Source organism: Wyeomyia smithii, chromosome 1, assembly GCF_029784165.1.
Source record: "Wyeomyia smithii strain HCP4-BCI-WySm-NY-G18 chromosome 1, ASM2978416v1, whole genome shotgun sequence".
In the NCBI taxonomy this organism is placed as follows: Eukaryota; Metazoa; Arthropoda; class Insecta; order Diptera; family Culicidae; genus Wyeomyia; species Wyeomyia smithii.
This window is the reverse complement of record NC_073694.1, coordinates 73,712,907-73,734,482: the sequence shown is the minus strand read 5'-3', so window position 1 is coordinate 73,734,482 and position 21,576 is coordinate 73,712,907. Positions and strand designations below refer to the sequence as shown.

The following is a 21,576-nucleotide window of genomic DNA, read 5'->3' as shown; positions in this document are numbered from 1 at the left end:
AGATCGAGGGGAGGTCAATTCTGAAAAAAGAATAGCACTTTTTGATCCCTAAAAGTACCCCTCCACCGTGTGAGTCTCGATCTCGACGAATGATGTTAAAATCGTGGAAATTAAGTTGGTCATTTGAATTGAGAAAAGTTTCACAAAGCGCGAACGCATCACAATTGTATGTGTTTATCAAATGTGAAAATAAATCAAATTTGGGGATGATACTTCTGCAGTTCCACTGTAACACAGTGACAAAATTCCTAACCTCTTTCAACGAATTAGTCATCGAAAGATACGATAGCTGAAATGAGGGGCCAAGTTGCTGTGAGTTGCTTCAAAAAGGTTTTCACTGTTGGGAGAAGGGCAAGAAGAATGTTTTGAAGGGGATCTGGTATGTTGAATGTTTTAAATATCCAGTCCACAATATCAGAGAATTTTATGAACCCTGTTTCTTTTATGTCTTCTGATCGAGAAATGGGTGCCCGAGGGGTTTTTGGTGCCCCAGGAAGCGGTGGGTACTCCTGGTTTGATTTGAAATTAAAACCGGGGGGTACTTGCTTCGGTTTTTCTTCACCGCTTCCTTTTTGTGTTGTCTTATTGGTCATTCCGCTAGGGGTTATCTTACGACCTTTACGAGAAAGATTAGGAGAGTTGAGCATTCTCCTCTTCCTAGATCCCTCTGGCAAGGCATAGGAACACCCTTCGACGGGATCGTCAGATGTACCCTCATCGGTTGGCAAAAAGGAAAAGATGTTTCCTGTCGAGGGTGGCTCAGCCCTCTTAAGCATTTCTGCAAAAGAGCGCTTTGATCGTTCCTTAAGGGAACGCTTAATTTTTTCCTCGCGCTGTTTGTACGCGGGACATGCCGGAAGGTCATGCCGAGTTCCCTCGCAATAAAGACACTTTTCAGTATCCCCACTGCAAGCGTTCTCAGCATGATTGCCTCCGCACTTGCTACAGCGTGCCTTGTTGCAGCAGTAGGTGGCTGTGTGACCTAACTGCTTACAGTTTTGGCAATGCATGACCCGCGGTACGAACAGGCGTACAGGTAGACGAACCCTGTCCAAGCGGACGTAGTTCGGCAGCGCGGATCCGGCGAATGTTACTCGGAAGGAATCCGAAGGGAGGAATTTCTTCTTCCCTTCTTCGATGGATACTGAATGCAATTGCTTGCAATCCAGTATCTTTACACTTTGCATCAAGGGGTTTTTAAAGCAGCCAACTCCATGACGCAAAATGTCATCGACAGTGAGATTCCCCTCGGTAACCACACCGTCGATTTCTACATCCTTGGCAGGGATGTACACGCGATACTCTCTCGTGAAGAGCTCGTAGCCAGCAATTTCGTTTGCTTGCTTCAAGCTACTCACGACAACTCGCAGTTTGTTCGGCCTCACCTTCGTAATCTCGGTTACGGCCGAAAAATGTTTTGCCAGGTCTTTGCCAATTTGGATAATATTCAATGGCTTCTTTATGGGCCGGAAAAAAACAACGTAGGGACCGCCAGCGGCATCTGGGTAAGCTTTTACCCGTACTTCCGGTACTCTTGGTACAGGACTTGGCAAAGGGGAGGGCACAGGGGAAGGTAGGGGTGTGCTGATGGGAGAAATTTCAATTTCTTCCCCGTTTGTTTCCACCTCCAGGAAAAGTTGCACCTGCATGTCGTCCATTTTGCGGGAGCGTTACGCTCTACCGCACACAAACGATAAATATTCGAATATGGGGGGGGGTTCAAGTAGTTGATGTTAAATTTTAAAAACAATTTTTCAATCTACAATGGATCAAATAAAAAAAAAGACAGTAATACTAATACTAATAACAATAGTAATAATAATAATAATAATAATAATTATAGTAATAGTATTAATAATAACAATAATAATATCAATAATAATATTAATAATAATATTATAACATAGTAATAATATTGATAATAATAGTAAAAATTCTAAAGGTAATACTTCACCGAACGTCTAAGTCACGACCTCACGGCTGATAGTAGGATTAATCGAGCGTCTCCGCAGAACAAACAATGACGATCCAGCTTTGTGTTGAGACACAGTGGCCGTGTCCTACACGCGACCTTGTAGATGCCACTTGTAGTTGACTTCCACTCGCTCGATCGTATGATGGTCCGTGCTGCTAGCGGGGTAACAGCGGTGCGGGAGAATTATTCTTGCTGATATATCAGCTGCGTATCGAATCACTGGCGGGGTAGCCTGCCCCTACCAGTGTGCAGATGTTTCTGCCGATATATAACAGTCTATTGTTATTGCGCAGCACGAGAACTAATCGACAAAAAAACACCCGTACGATAACTCGTGTATTGTTATTTTGCGAACTCAAACGGAGATAAACAATTTGCGTCTAATCGAGACGAAAGCAAAACAACGAATGAGTTGAGGAATATGATTGTGGTCAAAGTGAAGATCAGTGATAGAGTTTGCTCAGCAAGTTGATGTACTTGCCAAAGTTTTGCAAATAAGTGCTGAAATGTGAAACAATTTTCTTCAGGTTCAAAGCAGCAATTCACAATGGCGGTGGAAACAACGGATAAGTACCTTCCTCTTCAGAACGAGTATTAATGTACAAAACAAACTTGTTGGTGTATTGTATATTTATATCTCATGTGTTGTCTTTTCATCATTGTTGTATCGAGTTTGATTTATAGCATTGGTAGGGCGATCCCAATTAAATGTCGTGCAATATGGTAGTTCCTGCATTTATTCCAACAGGATCATATTTTACCAGCATATTGATTTTTCCAACAGGATCACATTCTTTATCTCGCTCTGACGCGATGAGTTCGATATTGTAAGGTGTGCGTTGCTATTATTTTGTCGACGGCAGCAAAGGAGACTGGTGCCAAAAGGTCTCTCTCTTTTTGCCACGTGTGGATGAACAATATAGCAACGAAAGTTGGCTTCTTTCGCTGTTAGCTTGGCATATAGTACATCAGTCTTACCAGTCGTTTTACCAGATTTATTGAAATTTTTCTACTAATCTTACACGGCGAGTTTTGTTCTTTCTCCAGCTTTGAATATACCGAAGCTGTCTTGCATGATCGCTTGCCGTGTGTGTTGGGGGCGCGGGCAGGAGGATAGTCGAATTTAAGTGTTATGTTTAGTTTTTGCGTTTCATGCGTCTCGTATCACGTGTGAGCAGTGCACTGCCGTCGGCAGGGATATTTTAAACACCCTGCCTGCGTTGTCAGTTAGCCGTTTTGAAAATAATTGGTCTATTTATTTGTTTATTTTTTTTGGTAGATGCACATGCAGATTTTTTTTTTTGCGTGGTTTTGTGGAGTCGTTTCATTTGCTAAAGCTCTGCTTGAATAATCAGAATTGCCTCAATAGGTGAGAGCTTTAAATCTATGTACACGCTGGCTCTCACAACACGGAACTGGTAGCATAAGAATATAATTTGGAAACTTATCGCGGCCTGACCGGACGGTTACGAACATTTGGCCCAGTTTTATACCCTTGTTTTATGATTTTTCTAGCTTTTGAACAAATATTGAAACACATAGACAATTTTTATTAATTATGTGCAAATATTGTTAGTTGGAATAGCAACTAAATTTTGATTGCGATTGCTTTGGCATTTTATCAATCAACTTAGAATTCTGTCTTGTTCGATATGCATATCGCATTTTTTTAAATTTTTGAGCTATGAGTGCATGAACTTTGCCAGTTTTTATACTCAGTAGGTATCTTAAATACAATACAAAAGATTATCGGGGCGAAGCACCGTGTCCTGTCGCGTATGCGTCGGTGAGAGGAAATAAAGCGGTCGGAAAAAATGCTCCCCTGTAAACGTGTCTTCGGCCTTGGTGAGCTTTGCTCATCTAAGGATTATCGGTGTATTGTGATTTCCGAGATGTATTGAATCATTATTTCGGAGACTGTACGCCCATTGGTTCTTTTTTAGCACGTTACGACTCAGAGTAGGTTTCGTTCGTTCGATAAATATTGTAATTATTCAATCGCGACAAAGACAAACCCTGCATGGATGCCAAATCTATTCCCATTTTGCCGGTTCCTTTTTTTTGTTCTCTTTAATAAAGCGGGTGTTTTGGCTTTTTCGTCATACCAGTGGTCGACACGCTCTTGTTTGCTTCCGGAGAAGGCAGTTCAGTTTCGCGCGCGGTATTTTGACTGCGTTCAGTGTGACTATCTTAATACAGCGCTCTATCGGTTATTTGAGCTGGTACCAGTAGTTTGCGTTCGGCGTGCGGTTGTTGCGTTTTACAAAATCCATTCGTTTCTAGGTAAATTTGAACTAAGTTCACGGGATTAAACGCGAAATTCGTTGTGGTACAGACTGTTAACGATTGGTAGGTTGCCGAAGATAACTAGATCGTGGCGCGGTTCTATTTATATCGTCTCTTGGTGGCCGGTTGCCCAGAGACCGAGAAGTAACCATATCGTGCGCGAATTTGTGTAGAAAAGATCGCACCATCAACCTCAATGGATCCAGATCAATTCCTTTCCACTAACACTAATTCCTTCCTTTGATACTTGTGGATGATGCAGAGGATTCCTCGGTCTCTAGGAGCAACAAGTATTAAACTTACACTCCCGATATCTCTTCTTCTATTGATCTGCATTGGGCGTGGCCAGCTACGTTATTGACCAGTGAAAAGAAAGATCACCAGAAATTGTACACTGAAAATGGCTTGCTACTCCTAAGCACCATTTTGACGGTTCTTTGTGCAATTTCAGCTGATTCTGGTCAATCGCGGGCAACACACGGGCGATCAAATATGCTATGCTATGCTTTTTAGGAGACCTTTACTGCCCATAAAAGCATAAGAGTCCCATATGGAAATTCTTACAAATGAGAAAATTGCAATTGAAGTTCTAATCTTGAAATTAAGGCAAATAACTATGCTTTAACAGAGCGGGGGCCTAGTGTGGTTGGTAACGTCTCCGCCAACCACGCTCGACGCCTGGGTTCGAATCCCACCGCCGACATAGGTGTCGATGGTTGTGAGGTGGCGTGATCCACTCACAACCAACCCAACTGGTCTAGATTCAATCCTAGCCGAAACCGGGAGATTTTCTGAGGCGAAAAATCTCTGGGATCACGCCTTCCATCGCATGAGGAAGTAAAGCCGTTGGCGCCGGTCCGTTAATAAACGGGTCGTGAGTTAGGGTCCTGGGTGTGAAGTCGCCTCCCTGGGCGTCGGTGATTGGCCACAACAGTGGCGAAACTAGACCGACGGAAAATAAGCGAGAATTAAAAAAAACTATGCTTTAACTAAAAGTATGTTTTATTCAACTGTATGTTTATGAGGTGGAACATTATATATTCCCATGAGTTCTATGAATTTTTGCATGAATTCCAGGCTTGGAAATGAATGATGGGACTCGTTTGCCTTTATTTTTTATCTATATACAAAAAATAAAAGCATATCAGTCTCCACGCATTCTAAGACGGCATTTATTATTATTCCTACTTGGATTATTCCATTTTTGGATCAAACGATTTGTTTTCAATAGATCAACATGAATTGATGCATGTTATTTACCAAAGAGCAACTCCAGCTGAGAGACGAAAGCTCGTTTGACATAGAGTCTACAATGAAATTGCTACAGAGTCCACGAAGAATTGATGCAGATCGTATGGTTACACTCCTGAAAACTTTAATTCCACTCATCCCAGAGGCTAAGAAGGATTTCTGGAAACGCTTTCCAAGAAAAAACTTCATCTTAACTTTCGAATTTCATATGAGTTTTAATTAGTTTTAATGTCTCTAGTGTATTTTTAAATTGAACCATGCAAACATGAACCATGTTTTAATTTATTAAGTCAATGATTTTTTATGTGAGCCCTTTTCTTTTAACTGATAACAAATTTGAAATTTTAATAACAAATGTGTTGTTTTTAAAAAGACAATTGATAATATACTTAGGATGTGACTTGTATGCCTTTATTTTCAATATGGTACAGGCAAGGTTTGGTATTTTTCCAGTATTTTCCAGAACAAACCTTCAAATTTCATCAAGGCATACGAAAATTTGAACAAAATTAGATACATTGACAGCATAAACCTGAATTTGCCTAAAAGTCATGTGGGACTCTTTTGCTTTTATGGGCAGTTTAGCCGCGTGTGATAGTTTATTTCCAAAAAGTATGTCATCTAGAAAAAAATAAAAAAAAAATCAAGCCATTACGTTTCTATCACTAGTTTTCTTCCAACATTTATTTACATTGATACAGACTTTTTATTGAAACTGCTTCTCTTCTTCTCGTTGTTGTTTATTTTTTGGTCCGCTGTATAAGAACCATGAATATCAGCTTACGGGTTGACAACTTTTTCAATAATTTCCTCGTCCTTCAGGATTTCGGAATCTGCATTTTCTCCGTTGCATTTATAATTGACCGTTTGAACTTTCTTTTCTTTACACATGAGGGTGGTCTAAAGTTGCACTTTGTACACTCGTGAAAAACGTGATCGTCAACCTTTTGAGTGTGAAAATGCTATTTAAATGCTATAGTGTATTCGACAAAGTTTTTGTTTATCTTAAGGGGAAACTTTTGATGTAAATAGATTTTTGATTAATCTGCCTAAAAGTGCAATGAATTTTTTTTTTTAATAACTTATCAAATAAAAGTTAAGTCTTTAGCAAAGTTGTAGGTAATATTATGCAGAAAAATTTTGCTGAAGACGCTTTGATTCTATCTCTTGAATATTGATCACAAACAGGTAGTTTTATACACTCATTCCTTAAATGTTTGAAAACCAAAATATACCAATCAACTTTTTTTGGGTGTGATTTCAGAGGCCTACTATATTCTGCACATTTTTACATATTTGAGAAATACATCATTCTGCCGAACATATCATATTTCCAACCTTTTCATAGGTTTTATGATGTTTTTGATAAAAAATGCACATTTTTTAAGCATTTCTAGCAATCCGAGTTCTAATAAAATTTTGTCTTTTTGTCGCAAAACTAATTCATTTTGCCGAGGATGGCGGAGGCTGTCCGCTGCGGAACTAGTTAGACCTCAACTGCTAGGAATTACATATCAACTCAGGATTCGTATATTAAAATTAGTCAATAATTATATATACTACATTAGGGCATCTTCAGCGGTGATCTATTTTTGAAACAACTTTATACTAGATTTACACCAGCGAAACCTGAATAAAACCAGCTAATATAGACCAACTTTTCGTTCTCCGCACCGGTGTTGTATATCTTGTTGTTTTAAACCGCTGACATATGTCACACTGTCAACAATTCAATACCCCATGCTATCAATTAATGAAACTTGTTATAATAAAAAGCACTTAATATTCAACAAACGGAAATTCGCTAATTTTTCCGCACATTAAACGATTACTTTGGCAAGACACTTTATATCCACAAGACTTTATGGATTTGACGGTTTGACCCGAGCGTCAGTGACATTTCTCAGGATGGATTGGTATGATCGGAAAAATTCTGCTACAAGTAGGGCTTCGGAGGATAGCGAAAAATATTTGATCGCGTAGATGTTCATCTTCCGTTTTCGTCTCATCAATCCTTCAAAATCTTGCAGTTCTTCAAACTTGGGTTGGGTTTTGAGGATATTGGGTGGCATTGCGCAGCTCGATTCGAATGATTTTCGCTATTTTCGAGTAGGTCACATACTGCCAGATATGCTTCAAGCTTAAAAGGAGCTGTCATTGTCATTTGTCCTGCAGCTCATCTAACTCGCAAAGTCGAAAAAATACGAAAAACGAAACATAACGCCCCCCAGCGATCATTTAGTTTGTTCGAGTTGCTCGAAACGAATATTCTTCTTCAGAAAAGCCACAAAAATGAATTGTGAATTGTCATAAAAAATCTTTGTATTTTTTATTCCCCGACACTAGCAAAACGCTTATATGGAAATAGCTAAAAATGAGGTATTCAATAAAAAAATACCACCTATTGGCAGCGTACAAAGGGTTTTAGAACGATCTATTTCTTGTTCCAAAAAGTAACAAAAATAGACCAAAACGTATACCAGTTTCAAATTTTTTCAAGTTAGATCTGATATAAAAAAAAATTTACACCACCGGTGCAGCAGTGAATTTGAGTTTGTTCCAAAAAAAAAAGAACAAAACAACTATTTGGACCACCGCTGAAGATGCCCTTAACGGACATAACGATGAGATTGATATTCAAAGTTTAGATTTTTTTTTTGGATACCGAAGTTTAATCAATGAATTCATGTAATTAGTGTTATTATTTTCTTGACCAATAAACCACATTTTTACAAAAAAAATTGTAACCAGACAAGTTGACAAGATAATCAATATATTGTTTATAGAAGTTTCCAAACCAAATTTCGGAGTTATTTGTAACGTAATAAAAATATGTACCTTATATCGAGGTAAAATGTACCTTATATCGAGTGACGCTATATCGAAGGTACTTTATAACGAGGGTACCTTATATCGAAGTTCGCCTGTATCGCCAGGGGCTTTATATTTGCTTCATTTTGGTCTTAAATCTTAAAAAAGAAAAAGAGTAGAATAGAAAATACTATCGGGAAAAATGATCAGGTCGTCGGAAAAATAACACTGTTTTTTTTATTGATATGGTTGAGTTTTGATTCGAATGGCCACGAAAACGCAAGCCGCTGAGTAATGTGAGCTGTGCTCACATGGGTTATTCAAATCCTAACAGATATTATAAACTAGTTGAACGTTGCTCGGGGTCAACGGGTTTGAAATTTAGAATAAATTCTTATATTTTTTACTATGTCTGTAGCGAAACTCACTTCAGTAATATTATTTTATTTCTTAAAAAATCTATGTTTACTAAAAACGTAATTTACCGTGCTTGAAGAAGCAAAAAAAAAACTTCATTGGACGAATACTTTTTTTTTTCAAACATAACCGCTACTGGAATCTAGGAATATGACAACACAACGCATTTGCGACGCTCGCTCCAGTATGTTATAGAAAGCTACACCCAACGCTTCTGTTTACTGCACTTCTCATACGCTCAACGCTTCACTTCATTTTACGCCTCAGTATGTCATTAGCCTTAGGGCTAGCCAAGCACGCTGGGTCCGAAGCTAAAGCTAAACTAAAGCTGCTACAAAATACAGCTGCTCGAAGTAAATTGTTTTATTCCTCCTGCCAAGTACATATTATTATCGGCCCTCTTCAGGGCCAGAAACACATTCTTGAAGCAATGTTGAACTTTCTTAGCTTGCAAATTATAGAATATGTGGTCGCAGTTCTACATTTTCTCCAGGCGTTCAAAGTGCTCGTAATAGCAGGGTGGCCACCCAACCGGGAAACAACCGGGAATTGTTTAGAACCGGGAGAAACCGGGAATTCCACTGAATATCGCCAAGAGAACACAATACTGCTGAGTAAGGCTTGTACTCAAAAAAACGCACCAGACAAAAGTGTTCGTCGAGAATTTATTTAATTTGGATTTTCTTGTAACTTTCAGGGAATGAACTAATACATATAAATTGTGTTCCGGCATAATTACTTTATTCAATTTCCTTTCCATCGCTGAAATCTCGCACCATTCCCTTAAGACCCCTCATAACCTTTTGCGCAACAGTGGAGTCGACCTTTTTAGTCACATTCATCCATTTTTATCTCAACTCAAACTCGGTCTTAAATAGCTTGGACGATTTTCGAACTTTGGTTTTTATTATGAAATAGGGGGGTGGTTTTTGGTACAAAAAATACGTTATTGTCTCTACAGCAATCCAACATCGATCGCGCGTAATAGCATGATGCCAGGACCGGCCAAAATAATGCCTCGCCTCCGTGGGACCGCAGAAAGGGTAATAGACGCTTCTGGAGGTACTCGGTGCGGTACATTTCGCTGTGATGGTACCCGTTGTGATGTACGGTTTATTCAGTTTACCACCAGAGCATGTATTTTTTGGCGAATTTGTCCACTTTCTTCTTCCTTAGGTCTTCTGGAACATAAAACTGTGATTTGGCAACGTAGAACTCCAGCCCCAGTATCTGCTTTGCGTCTGTCTCGATGTTGGTTTCGTTACCGTTAACCACTCTGTTTTGTTGATCACGCCGGTTCGGTGCCTTCCGAACCTTAATATACGAAGCCCAGCTCGTTTCATTGTTTGCTAAACGAACTAGGCGGAACACTTTGCCTTCAGAGCCGCGCCGTGAATCGAAAGGTTCGGAATACGCTTGAAATAATTCAACATCTTTCGGACAGGGTCAACTGTCATCGATTTTCTTCCACTTCCAGCCCGCCGCTCGGTCGCCTGGGACTCCTTAAACGACTTTACCAGCCGAGACACAGTTGTATGGGTGATTCTCAGTTGTCTTCCGATCAATCTTATGGTCGCAGTCGGATTTCCCATGACGGCGTGCAAAATGGTGCATTTGTTTTGAGTGCAAGCGCTATGCAATCGATGAAGACATTACTGATTTCCTACCACCGTAGCGAGAAGCACTTTAATAGTTTTTGGAGAGATCTGATGGCCGGTTCAGGCAAGAACCTTACTGACTTGACCATATTTATTAAGAGGACTTTGATTGTATCCCATGGCAATGCCACCGGGATAAGTAAAGCCTTGTAGAGCAGCGCTTGGTGTACGATGCAGTACAGGATGCCGGTGAAGTGTACGAAATTGATATCACCAAGTCGTTGATGTTAAATTGATGAAGACAAAGAAGAAGGAGCAGTCAAATCACGATGAAGAAGCCCGGAAAAAAAGCCAGTGCCATTAAAGCGATAGGAGCCAAAAAGGCAAAATTTCTCGCGGACAGCCGTAAAAAGGCAGCACTGATGGATGAGGAGATGCGTGCGCTACTGAAGTAATGTGTTCAAAGGGCTTTGAAAATCTGATTGGCCTGATTAAATTGAGGTTTGTTTTGCAAGAAATGTGTAACATTATTCTTTTATATATTGATTCTTATATGCTTGAGGTAAGAGTGGTTCCTTCAAACTTTATTTGGCCTTGGAGTCCCCGGTATTGAGTATTATATGCGTTGTTTAAAAAATACTCGTAGACAAGATCTTCTCTCGAAAAAGATGAGTCCGTCACATTCCTCGAGTTTTTGCTATTTGATTTTTGAATCCAATAAGGCTGAACACGTTTAAGTAGTGACTTTGAGCATATTATGATGTAAATCGAAAGTCACGTTTTTTTTTTCAATCCTTAACTTGTGGAAAACTACCGAATTCAGAAGTACAATTAATCGGGCAAAATATTTGAACGAACCGGAAAAAACCAGGCAAAAACCGGGTATTTCATATCGGGTTTTGAGTGGCCACCCTGTAATAGAATTTAATTGAATGCAATCATATTTGGATCATATTAAATGCAATCATATTTGGATTATCGAGCTAGTACGAATGAAGTACATTAAAAAGCCATTTTAGCCATTTAGTAATATGTAACTCAAATTAAACCACCAGTTTTATGCGACGACACAACTGGGGAAATTTGTTTAATAAGTATATTTAAAGAAATGTTGCCATAAATCACAAGAAAACGAGAACCATACCGCATCGTATGCAAATGGTTATTCGCAATGACCAGAAAATTAACAGAATCTCCGGGTGACAACACCAAAGGCTCCGAAACCATTTATTTGAAATTGTTTTAAAACTAACTATTACTATTACCAACGTTTTGGCGAACGGCAGAAAATAATAACTACTTCAATTGAATGATTTCGAGGCGCTCAAAAGTACCATTGGTGTGTAACAATAGCACACGCACTATTATTAACTATTAGTAGTGGCCAAGTGGCTAACGCGAACGCGCTAGATTCGGACAGAATCACTAACATGTCCGGACATGTTTAGCAGTGCTACAAACATAACTGGACTAAGGGGGGTTTGGTGGCCCCCACAACCAAAGCCTGATAAAGCCATTTTCAATGGACAATTCTCAAGTTATAATGACGCTTTGACCCGTAGATTTGAATTGAAAAGCATTTGTATCATTTTCGAGCACTTTGTTAGTCACATGAGAACTACTCGAAAGCTCTTGCTTTGATTTTGACAGCTGCAGGGCTTAAGGTGGAAGTGCGTCGAAGCTATAAATGACCGACTTCAAGCCACCACGTGGTCAACTTCGAATTTTCAAATGCTTACTACTCGGTAATAGTCAGCGATGGAAAAAAAATCACCTCTAGCGATTTTGAATACATATAAAGGAAGCCTAAGATGCGTTGACATCGTCGGTGTTGGTTCACTCTCTTTGCTTTCCTTTTTACGATATACTGCTTGTCGTTAGTGTACACCACAACATATGGTTCTCAATGTGCACAACTCGGTATATGAAGTTATTCGTCTCTGTTACACAGAGCGATCAGATCTTGTTATGTTCTTACCCATGATTATGATTTTTTGTCAGAAAAAGAAAAAAAATGACAATGTATGCTCTCCTACTTTCGCTCAAGTCAACTTCTGCCGAAGTAGTCCCTTCCCCCACACTTTCCCTCTCACCGCACCACACCTCTGCTGCTGCTCAGGCGTCATGATATTCTTCTGCTGCTATTCTTTGTTCCCCTAAACCCTATGGAGAGACAAACGCAACGAGCGAATCGCTTCTCAGAGCAGATGTAGTCTAGTCATGTGTTTATTTTGTCTCAGAAACCTACCATATCATCATTTCATTATGGGTTGAGAGGATTCAAGTTTAGTCGCGGTCTGTACACTTCATGATGTGTACATGTGGAGATTAAACGATGATTGCATCATATTCGTTTCGTTTCCATCACTGGAATGCATCACTTGTGAAAACATATCATCATGTTTGTTATGGTGATAAAAACATATAATAGTGTTAGTTCAAGGAAATCGTGACACTATAAAACGGAGGATGCCAGTACCAGTTTCAAACCCCCAAGTTGCTACTGGACACTAGAGATCAACAGGAAAAAAATTCTCCGAAATATTTATCGGAAGAGTCTCTCTCTCCGTCAATTGAAACAATCTTCAATTGAAATATGAAATCGCCGCCTACTGCACTCCTACTTGCCACAGCTCTGCTTGCTACTGGTCGAACCACTTTCCGCATTTTGGTGGACGCACGGCTAATATATTACTGAAAGCATGGACAAAAACCGGAGCAAACTGACTAATTTTGAGCATTTGAAAGTGGAAAAAATTCGTGGCGCTTTCGATGTTTCTGGTTTCACAATTTGCACCCGTATGTTACCGTTAGACGAAATTCATGTCAATAAGTACAGCCTTCAAAGCAAACTTCGACCGAAGTGTATTGGAGCAGTAGATCAGGCAGTGGCGTCGAGTGGAGCTTTTACACCAGATGCGGGAGCATTTGGTGTCGGAAAGCAGATGGAGCTGGACAATTTTCTAGTGCAGCGGTTCTCAACCTTTTATTGTCCGCGTACCTCTTGATGATATTTTCCAAATCAATTGTACCCCCTGCCTTGGTTTGTTATCGCAGGGTGAGAGAGAGTAGTGATAGATCATGTTGTGGTAGTCTGATTCAGGTGGTTTGTTTGATTGCTACAGTCTTGTTTTAAGAGCAAGAATGCAAAACAAATGAAGTGTTATAGGGAAAATTGCTTTATCCGCCATTACTAATTTTTTTCTCGCGTACCCCCTGAAGGCCGTAGCGTACCCCTAGGGGTACACGTACCCCAGGTTGAGAACCGCTGCTCTAGTGAACTGTTGTAACACGGTTTCGAAACACTGACTAAGGCGTAACACTGGGTATTTGCGAAGATTTGGGAGGAGGGAGAAGGTATTGGAGAAGTGGATGAAGAGTGCCGTGTAACCCTTCAAAGAGCTGGATTGTTGAAATCACGTTGCTGAGCGTCGGCTAAATTCTGTGTCGTCGACTATCACCGTTTGCGAGGAAGTTCGTGGAGCAATAGCGGGTAGGATTCATGGGTGCCCACGCCGTACGGCAGTTCCTGCAGAAATTTCGTGAATACAACGTTCCCACAAACCATCTGTTCATCGACTTTAAATCGTTGTCGTTGTCGTTGTCAGCAGTCAACTGTGAGTCTAAGTATCTCGTGATCTCGATCGATTGTGTAGTACACTGATTTAAAGTCGATGAATAAATGGTGTGCGGGCACGCTGTAGTTACGACATTTCTGCAGGACACGCCGTACCGCGAATACTTGGTCCGTGATGGCACGTGCAACCATAAATCCCGCCTGGTAGTTATTGCCCCACGAACTCTCTCGCAAACGGTGATAGTCAACGGTATAGAATCTGGTAGAGTATCTTGTGGGTGGCATTCAGCAACGTTATTGCACGATAGTTGCAGTAATCCAGCTTGTCGCCTTTTTGTAGATATGGATTCGGTACCCTTCATCTTTTCTTCCGGTACTTCCTCCTCCTGCTTCCAAATATTAATAACAATCCAGTGTAGCGCCTTAGCCAGTGCTTCGTCCCCGTGTTGCAACAGCTCGCTGGGAGTTGGTCAGCTCCAGCTGCTTTGTTGTTTTTCAGCCGGCTGAGCCTTTTTAACCTCTTTAATCTCATGGAGATCAGGCGCTGGAAATCTCTCGTCATCTGCGCGTACACCGAGATCTACTACCGCCTCGTCGTCGTTCTCTGCTACATCGCCGTTAAGGTGCTCGTCGTAGTACTGCTTTCACCTTTCAATTACCTCACACTTGTTCGTGAGAAGGTTGCCGTCCAGGTCCCTGCATATGTCGGCTGCACATAGCCTTTGTAGAAACCGTTCAGCTTCTCGTAAAACTTTCGTGTTTCATTCGCACGGTACAGTTCTTCCACGCCTTTGGAATCTCGATCTTCCTGCTGGCGTTTCTTCTTCCGTAAGACCGAGTTTAACCTGTTCCGTGCGCGTTGGTAGCGCTCCACGTTCGCTCGTTCGGTGTTGCAGCATTCTCGCTCGTGCTGCATTCTTCTCTTCCACTTATCGTGTACACTCGTCGTCAAACCAGTCGTTTCTCCTGTTCGGAGCCATTGTACCAAGTGCCGCTACAGCAGTACTACCTATGGTTGAGCGAATGTCCCTCCAGCAATCTTTAAAAGTACTTGCGCCAAGCTGTTTCGAGTACTCCCGTGCAACTTCGGCGCCCGTATTTGTCCGATTTTTGGTCGTGGTGGGCGACTTTCGCACCGTCGAAAGTTTTGAGCGCATGCATACTGCAACAAGGTAATAGTCCGAATTTATATTCGCGCTGTTGTATGTGCGAACGTTGATGGCGTCTAAGAAGAATTTACCGTCGGTTAGAACGTAGTCGATTTGGTTATCCACTTGTAAGTCACGTGATCTACAGGTAGCTTTGTGGATGTCTTTGCGGAGGAAGAGGGTACTTCTTACTACCATACCGCGGGAGGCTGCAAAGTTCACACATTGTTGGCCGTTATCATTTGATGCTGCGTGCAGGCTATTCGGCCCGATCACCAGTCTGTATATTGCCTCCCGTCCTATCTGAGCGTACATATCCCGATAAGGATCTTAACGTCTTTGCTTCAGCTGCACATTGAACACTGCTTTCTCGTCGTCGGGTTTTCCTTCGTGTGGACAGTACACGTTGATGATGCTGTATTTGATTCTCAACTAACGCATCTTCGTACTGACTGGCTGCCCCCCCCCGATCACGCGTTGTCGCATCCTACCCAGCACTGTAAAGCCGGTCTGCAGTTCCAAGTACCGATCCGATCCGTATTTACTGCTTCGATATTTGCAACGTTTGGTGTTTTGCTGGAGGAAGGAAATATCATAGAAAACTGAAAAATAATCAGTGAAATGTTTTTAACCGAAACTCGATTCTGTTTTGAACGGCTCCCTAGCGCTTAAAAATATTTTTTTTAGCGAAAATACTAAAGTGGAACCTTGACTGTTTGATTTCATTTCCGATCGAACACTTTTTGCAGAAGTTTTCAAAGTTACGTTTATCTAAGTTGCACTTTTTTTGTGCTGAATGCTGAAAAATATCAGAGAAATTAATTTTATATTTCAGGGAATATCGAGCAAAATCAGGGAATTTATTTGTGAAAACTTTTTTGGCACCCTGATTGTATCATATCACTCGTGGAAACGTGAGGTAGGAACTTGTGCGAGCCGGAGCTAAATTTAACGCTCCTTCCAAGTTTGAAACTCACTATTTGAAGCCCTCCCCCTACCTCTGAGTATCCTAATTTCCCGTAACTCGCCCTCACACATGTGGTGGAGAGTTGAGCTCCGTACTGAAGGAGCTTTGTTTAGTTTGCTTACTGATGACTTTATGATCCATCACCCAAGCCAAGTGGAAGAGTCGACCTGTTAGGCATAAAGCGCGAGGTCCAGGTGGAGACTTCGCGTCGATACCTTTATTGGGTAGTGTTTTCTACAGATAATATCCCAGTGATTTCTCGTGGAAGTGCAGAGGTTTTCTCGGCTTCCATCGAAGCGAGTATCACATCAGCATATTCTCATACACATGTCTTTATTGACCTGCCTTCGGATGCGGCTGGCGCTAGTATTGCCTAATAAAAAAGATTAAGGTCACCAGTTCTTACACAATGAGGATAAATGTTAGTCATAAGCACCATGCGTTGGTTTCCTGTTTAATTACAGCTGATCTGAAAATAACGGTTCGACAAAAATTACGTTTATTAATAACTAAAACCAAGATTTCTGCAATCGAAACAGAACTGTCTGACACGAATATAACACTTTTCCACCAGGTTCGAGAAGCTTTCCCCGATGCAGGCCGCGTAGTCATGGGCAAGGTGGACTGCGACAAGGAATCTACCGTCGCGAGTCGTTTTCACATTTCCAAGTATCCGACGTTGAAAGTTATCCGAAACGGTCAGCCCACCAAGCGAGAATACCGGGGAGCCAGAACAGTGGAAGCGTTCACCGAGTTCATCAAAAAGCAGTTGGAAGATCCGATCAAAGAGTTCCACAACCTAAAGGACCTGGAAATGTTAGACACTAAAAAACGAATACTAGTGGGGTACTTCGATCGACGCGACATGCCGGAGTACAGCACATTCCGGCGGGTGGCGAGCCATCTAAAGGAGGACTGTGTGTTTCACGCTGGCTTTGGGGATGTTGTTGCTGCCATGCATCCGCCAGGTACACTCGAAAATATATCTATATCCTTAGATTCACAGCAATCAATCTTTCTCAGGTCAACCGATAATTGTATTTCGACCAGATGTGGCGGTCACGGATGGCAACGATGAAGTCTTCAAAGGTGATTTAAATAGCTTTGACGAACTGAATATCTGGGTTCAGGAAAATTGTGTGCCACTGGTGCGAGAAATTACCTTTGAAAATGCTGAAGAGCTTACGGAAGAGGGTCTTCCGTTCCTGATTCTGTTCCATGGTCCAGACGATTTTCAATCGATCAAAGACTACAAGGCCGTAATCGAAGGTCAACTGCTATCAGAGAAACGTATGTAATTTCACATTCGGTGGTGATTGATTTAAATAACGATAGATCACTTCTGTTTACAGAAAACATAAACTTTTTAACGGCTGATGGTAAGCGATTCGCGCATCCACTGCACCATCTTGGAAAAAGTCAATCGGACCTACCGTTGATTGCAATCGACTCGTTCCGGCATATGTATCTGTTCCCTAACTTCAAGGATATTTTTGTTCCCGGAAAATTGAAACAATTTCTCAATGATCTCTACAGTGGAAAATTACATCGGTAAGTTGTCACTTTCTTTATGATTTAAATGACATTTATCATTTTTCTCTTATCCTAGGGAATTCCACTATGGGCCGGAGCGGACAGATGATAACACTATCGAAATTGCTACTAACCAAGATGTAAAAAAAGGAACTACACCACCGGAATCGACCTTCAAGCATTTGGCTCCATCTGACAAGCGGTATACCCTGCTAAAAGACGAACTGTAAAGCAAAGTGATGAGTGCGAAAAATAGCGGCAAAACGTATCCAATTGTAAACCGTTGCGACCAGTGAATGGTTAGCGTAGAAAATTTCTTCTCTTTTCGTCCGATGTGATCACCCAGTATCAGTTTTTTTTTTCTAGATTTATAGAGGCAGCACAGTGAGAAACCATCGAACGAATTCTTAACTTTTTCATTTCCTCGCGCTGATGATGTTTTAAGTCCCATGATTCTACTTTCCACTACAAAATACTTAAGGCTTTAGTCAACAACGCAAATAGTAATAGGAAAATAATCTAAACAAACCAGCGCAATAGGATAATGTAGTACACATTTTGAGGACTCTAATTTATCTGGGTTACGCTTGAACCAAGAAATAGTTGGATTTGATATGAATGAGTGGAAGAATAGAGTGTTTGTTGTGAAGGTTCACTATCTTCTCCTGGATTGGCTGTGACTGTTTTAAGTAATGTATGCGTGACCCTTGCCCACTACCGGAGATAGGTTGATCAAAAATTGTGAAAAAAAAATAAAATTTTGATTGCAGCATGTTCCACTTATTTGGTTGCAGAAAAAATGAAGAATACTGGGTATAATTTTTCCTATTGGTCACAAAAGTAAATAAATGCTGCGGCGAAATGTTCATAATATTCACGCTGTTGATTTATTCGTGTGAGGCAATGCGATAAATTGAACAAGCTAAAATATCATCTAGACTGTCGTCCGGTGTAAGTAGGCAGCATAAATTTTTTTATTCCAGTTTGGTGATGACATTTTCTGTGCTTCATTTAGTGATGTTAAGCGCTACGACCGACTGTAGAGGTTGACTCGTCGGGTGGACACAGAGCTCAAATTAATTGTATTCGTGAAATTTCTGCATAGCTTGCCGAGCCGCGAATATCTGATCCGTGATGGCGCGGGCACTTCACCTAGTAGTGCCCCACGATCTGCTCCGCAAATCATGGAATTCGACGGGCAAGTGTTTTGGAGAGTACCTTGTAGGCGGCATGGAAAAGCGATGGAAAAGCTAGAGTGATTGCCGCACTCTAGCTTTTCCATCCACTCCTCCGCTTGTCGTTCTTCATCCTCAATCTTGGCAATGACCCAGTGCACGGCTCTAGCCAGCATTATTTCATCGTATTTCAACAGCTCGCTGGGAAGTAGGAACGCTCCAGCCTTTCTAGTCCAGTCATTCCAGTCGGCCAAGCTCGTTCTTCACCTCTAGGACTTCAGGGACTGGAATCCTGCTGTCTTCTGCTCGTACCCAAGATCGATTCTCATACCGCCCTCGCATTGTACTGCATCGTTCTTCAGATGCTCATCGAAGTATATATAAGGAGATTGTCAAGCTTCTGCATATATCGACTTGCGGCACGTAGCCTTTGCGGGAGCTGTTTAGATCCTCGTAGAACTTCCGAGTGTTGTTAGCTTGGTACAACTCTTCCATCCCTACGCGATCTTGGGCCTCATTTTAGAGCTTCTTTCTGTGGAAAACTGAGTTATTGCTGTTCTATGCTCGTTGGTATCATTCCAAATTCACCCTAGTACTGTGTTGCAGCATTCTAGCCCGTGCCTTTTTCCGGTGCCCGCTTTTTCATACCTTTCCTGTCCAGCAAAGTTCCTGCAGCGATACGACTTTGAAGTTGGGTGGATATAACTTATCGCAGATTATCCTGTCGCGAGTTGCAGTTCCATGTTCCGAATTTCCAATCGGAGTCCTTATTTCGTTGCTTAGGCCCATGTCGATTGTTTCAATTCGTATTATCCCTTACGTTATTTGTAACATATTCATCAGTAATAGAGACGATTCTCCAAAAATTCACACGGGTTGTATACAAAGCCACAAACGCAAGGGTGACGTAGAACTGCATAAGGTTGTTTGTTGCATTGCTTGTACTGAATATGTTTAAAATTTTGTGCAAAAGAGGAGTTGAAATGCTACCGAATTTTAGTTTGCACATACATCACTGAACAGGAATTAAACAAACACTATACAACGCAACCAAGTTTCAACAGTCAAAGTGCAAGCAGATTAAAATAACATTCTACTCTTAAATCCATCGTTGTCCTTATAAAAACTGTTGTTATTCAGTTTCATATGGGATTTAATGTTGATCGAAATCTGTGTGCTACCCCGACAGAGGAGATTAAGGCATTTTTCTGATAACATTGTTGATAGCTGGTTTCATACTGAAAATTTTACGGCCCATATACTTTGAAAGCCAGCATTCCAAAAATTTTGTGTGTTGTCAAAATACGGCAACTTTTCATTAGAGGAAGTGCCGGCTAGTGTACCTACTACTGATGCTGCTCGCTACTGCACAAAGGCAGCTTTTACTAGAGGAAGTGCCGCTGCACCAGCTGGCCCCACTGCTGCTGCTGATGCTATCCGCTGCCACAACTGCTGCTGTAAAGTAAGGGTTGTTGTAGTCGTTGTCTAGAACTAATATGGCTCTTATATAGGCCTATTAGTACATTCCGAATTACTAGGTCTCTAATTCTGTCGACCGTGCTTGGGAAAGCAATCATATAAAGGTCAACAAGGATTGACCATTTTAAACTATATAGTTGCTTGTCATATTAGGCTTGACAATTTTGAAAGTTTGATTATGCGATAACCTAATTTTTATGCAGGTAATAAAAGCTGTTCGGGTGTTGTGCTTATTCATGAAAGAAAAGATAATTCAGTACGTTCTGAGACATCAAATTTATAACTGTTCCATCATTTTAAGGTGGGATTAGGAGAATATATTACTCTACAATTGGTCATTTTATTTATCCTGAAAAGGACAATTTGCTGTTGAATTTCATATCGGTTAAGATGCTGATCACATCTTTGCGTTATCACTGACAAGACAATGCGAATAAGGTATTCCTTGTGATGGAATAACAGTGAAAGCTGTTACACTCAAAACTAGATGGCTCATATATTTTGAACGCCAGCTTCCTAGAACGTTGGTGTGTTGCAAAATGAGGCATCTTTTTATTGGATGCATTCACTACTGCCTGCTATCGCACAGAGACAGCATTTCACTAATGGAAGTGCCCCGCAGCATCAGCTGACCCTGCTACTATCGATGGTGAGACTCGCTGCAACTGCTACGCCATCCGTTGCCATGCCACAACCACAGACTAACAAACGTAACACTGGAACCTAGCTCCATCGCCACAAAAAACGATCATTTCAAATTTCCAATCGAATAACAGTCATCACGCGATAATGCCGTCTGGGGCGCTGTCATGCAGTCTCATACTAATTTTGTGGTTCCCCGTTTGACACATGCAGTAACGCTGGCGCTGATGTCGAAATACATGACGCAGCGCGAACACGACAGCAGATGATGCTAGTGTTACTAACGTAAAGTACTGGAGCATCCGAACGATGATTTTATTGGAAAGTTGTTCGAAGTGTTATGTCTGTTAGTCTGTGCCACAACTGTGGCCGCTATCCGCTGCCATTGGATTTCCGCTGCACCGCTGCTGTCTGCTTCTAAGGGAGGACTGTGTTGTCTGCAACTAATATGAGCAGTTTCGGCTGAAACAGGCTCTTATATATGCCAATTAGCACATTTAAAATTACTAAGTCGATAATTCTGTCGAACGTGCTTGGAAAGCAATCATATAACGACCAATCAGAGGTCGAATTTTGCGTTTTGACAAGGCTTGATAATCTGCAATAGTTCGAATAAAATTGCAATTTTCTGCATTTGGAAGGAATCTTAGAAAATTTTTCCAATCGATTGCTGCAAGAACGAAAGAAATCCAACGAAAACTAACCGATTTATTAGCA

General features: G+C 41.1%; 1 protein-coding gene across 1 annotated transcript in view; it reads left to right on the top strand.

The window, feature by feature from the left end:
• Positions 1 to 18,532, top strand: part of LOC129723161 (endoplasmic reticulum resident protein 44) — a 32,871-nt gene extending 14,339 nt beyond the window's left edge. The window contains exons 4-7 of the mRNA XM_055677203.1: positions 16,605 to 16,998; positions 17,054 to 17,320; positions 17,383 to 17,581; positions 17,640 to 18,532. Of these exons, the coding sequence (XP_055533178.1) occupies positions 16,605 to 16,998; positions 17,054 to 17,320; positions 17,383 to 17,581; positions 17,640 to 17,793 (1,014 nt within the window). The 3' untranslated portion in view covers positions 17,794 to 18,532. The remainder of the gene's footprint in view (positions 1 to 16,604; positions 16,999 to 17,053; positions 17,321 to 17,382; positions 17,582 to 17,639) is intronic.
• The last annotated feature ends 3,044 nt before the right edge of the window (positions 18,533 to 21,576 follow it).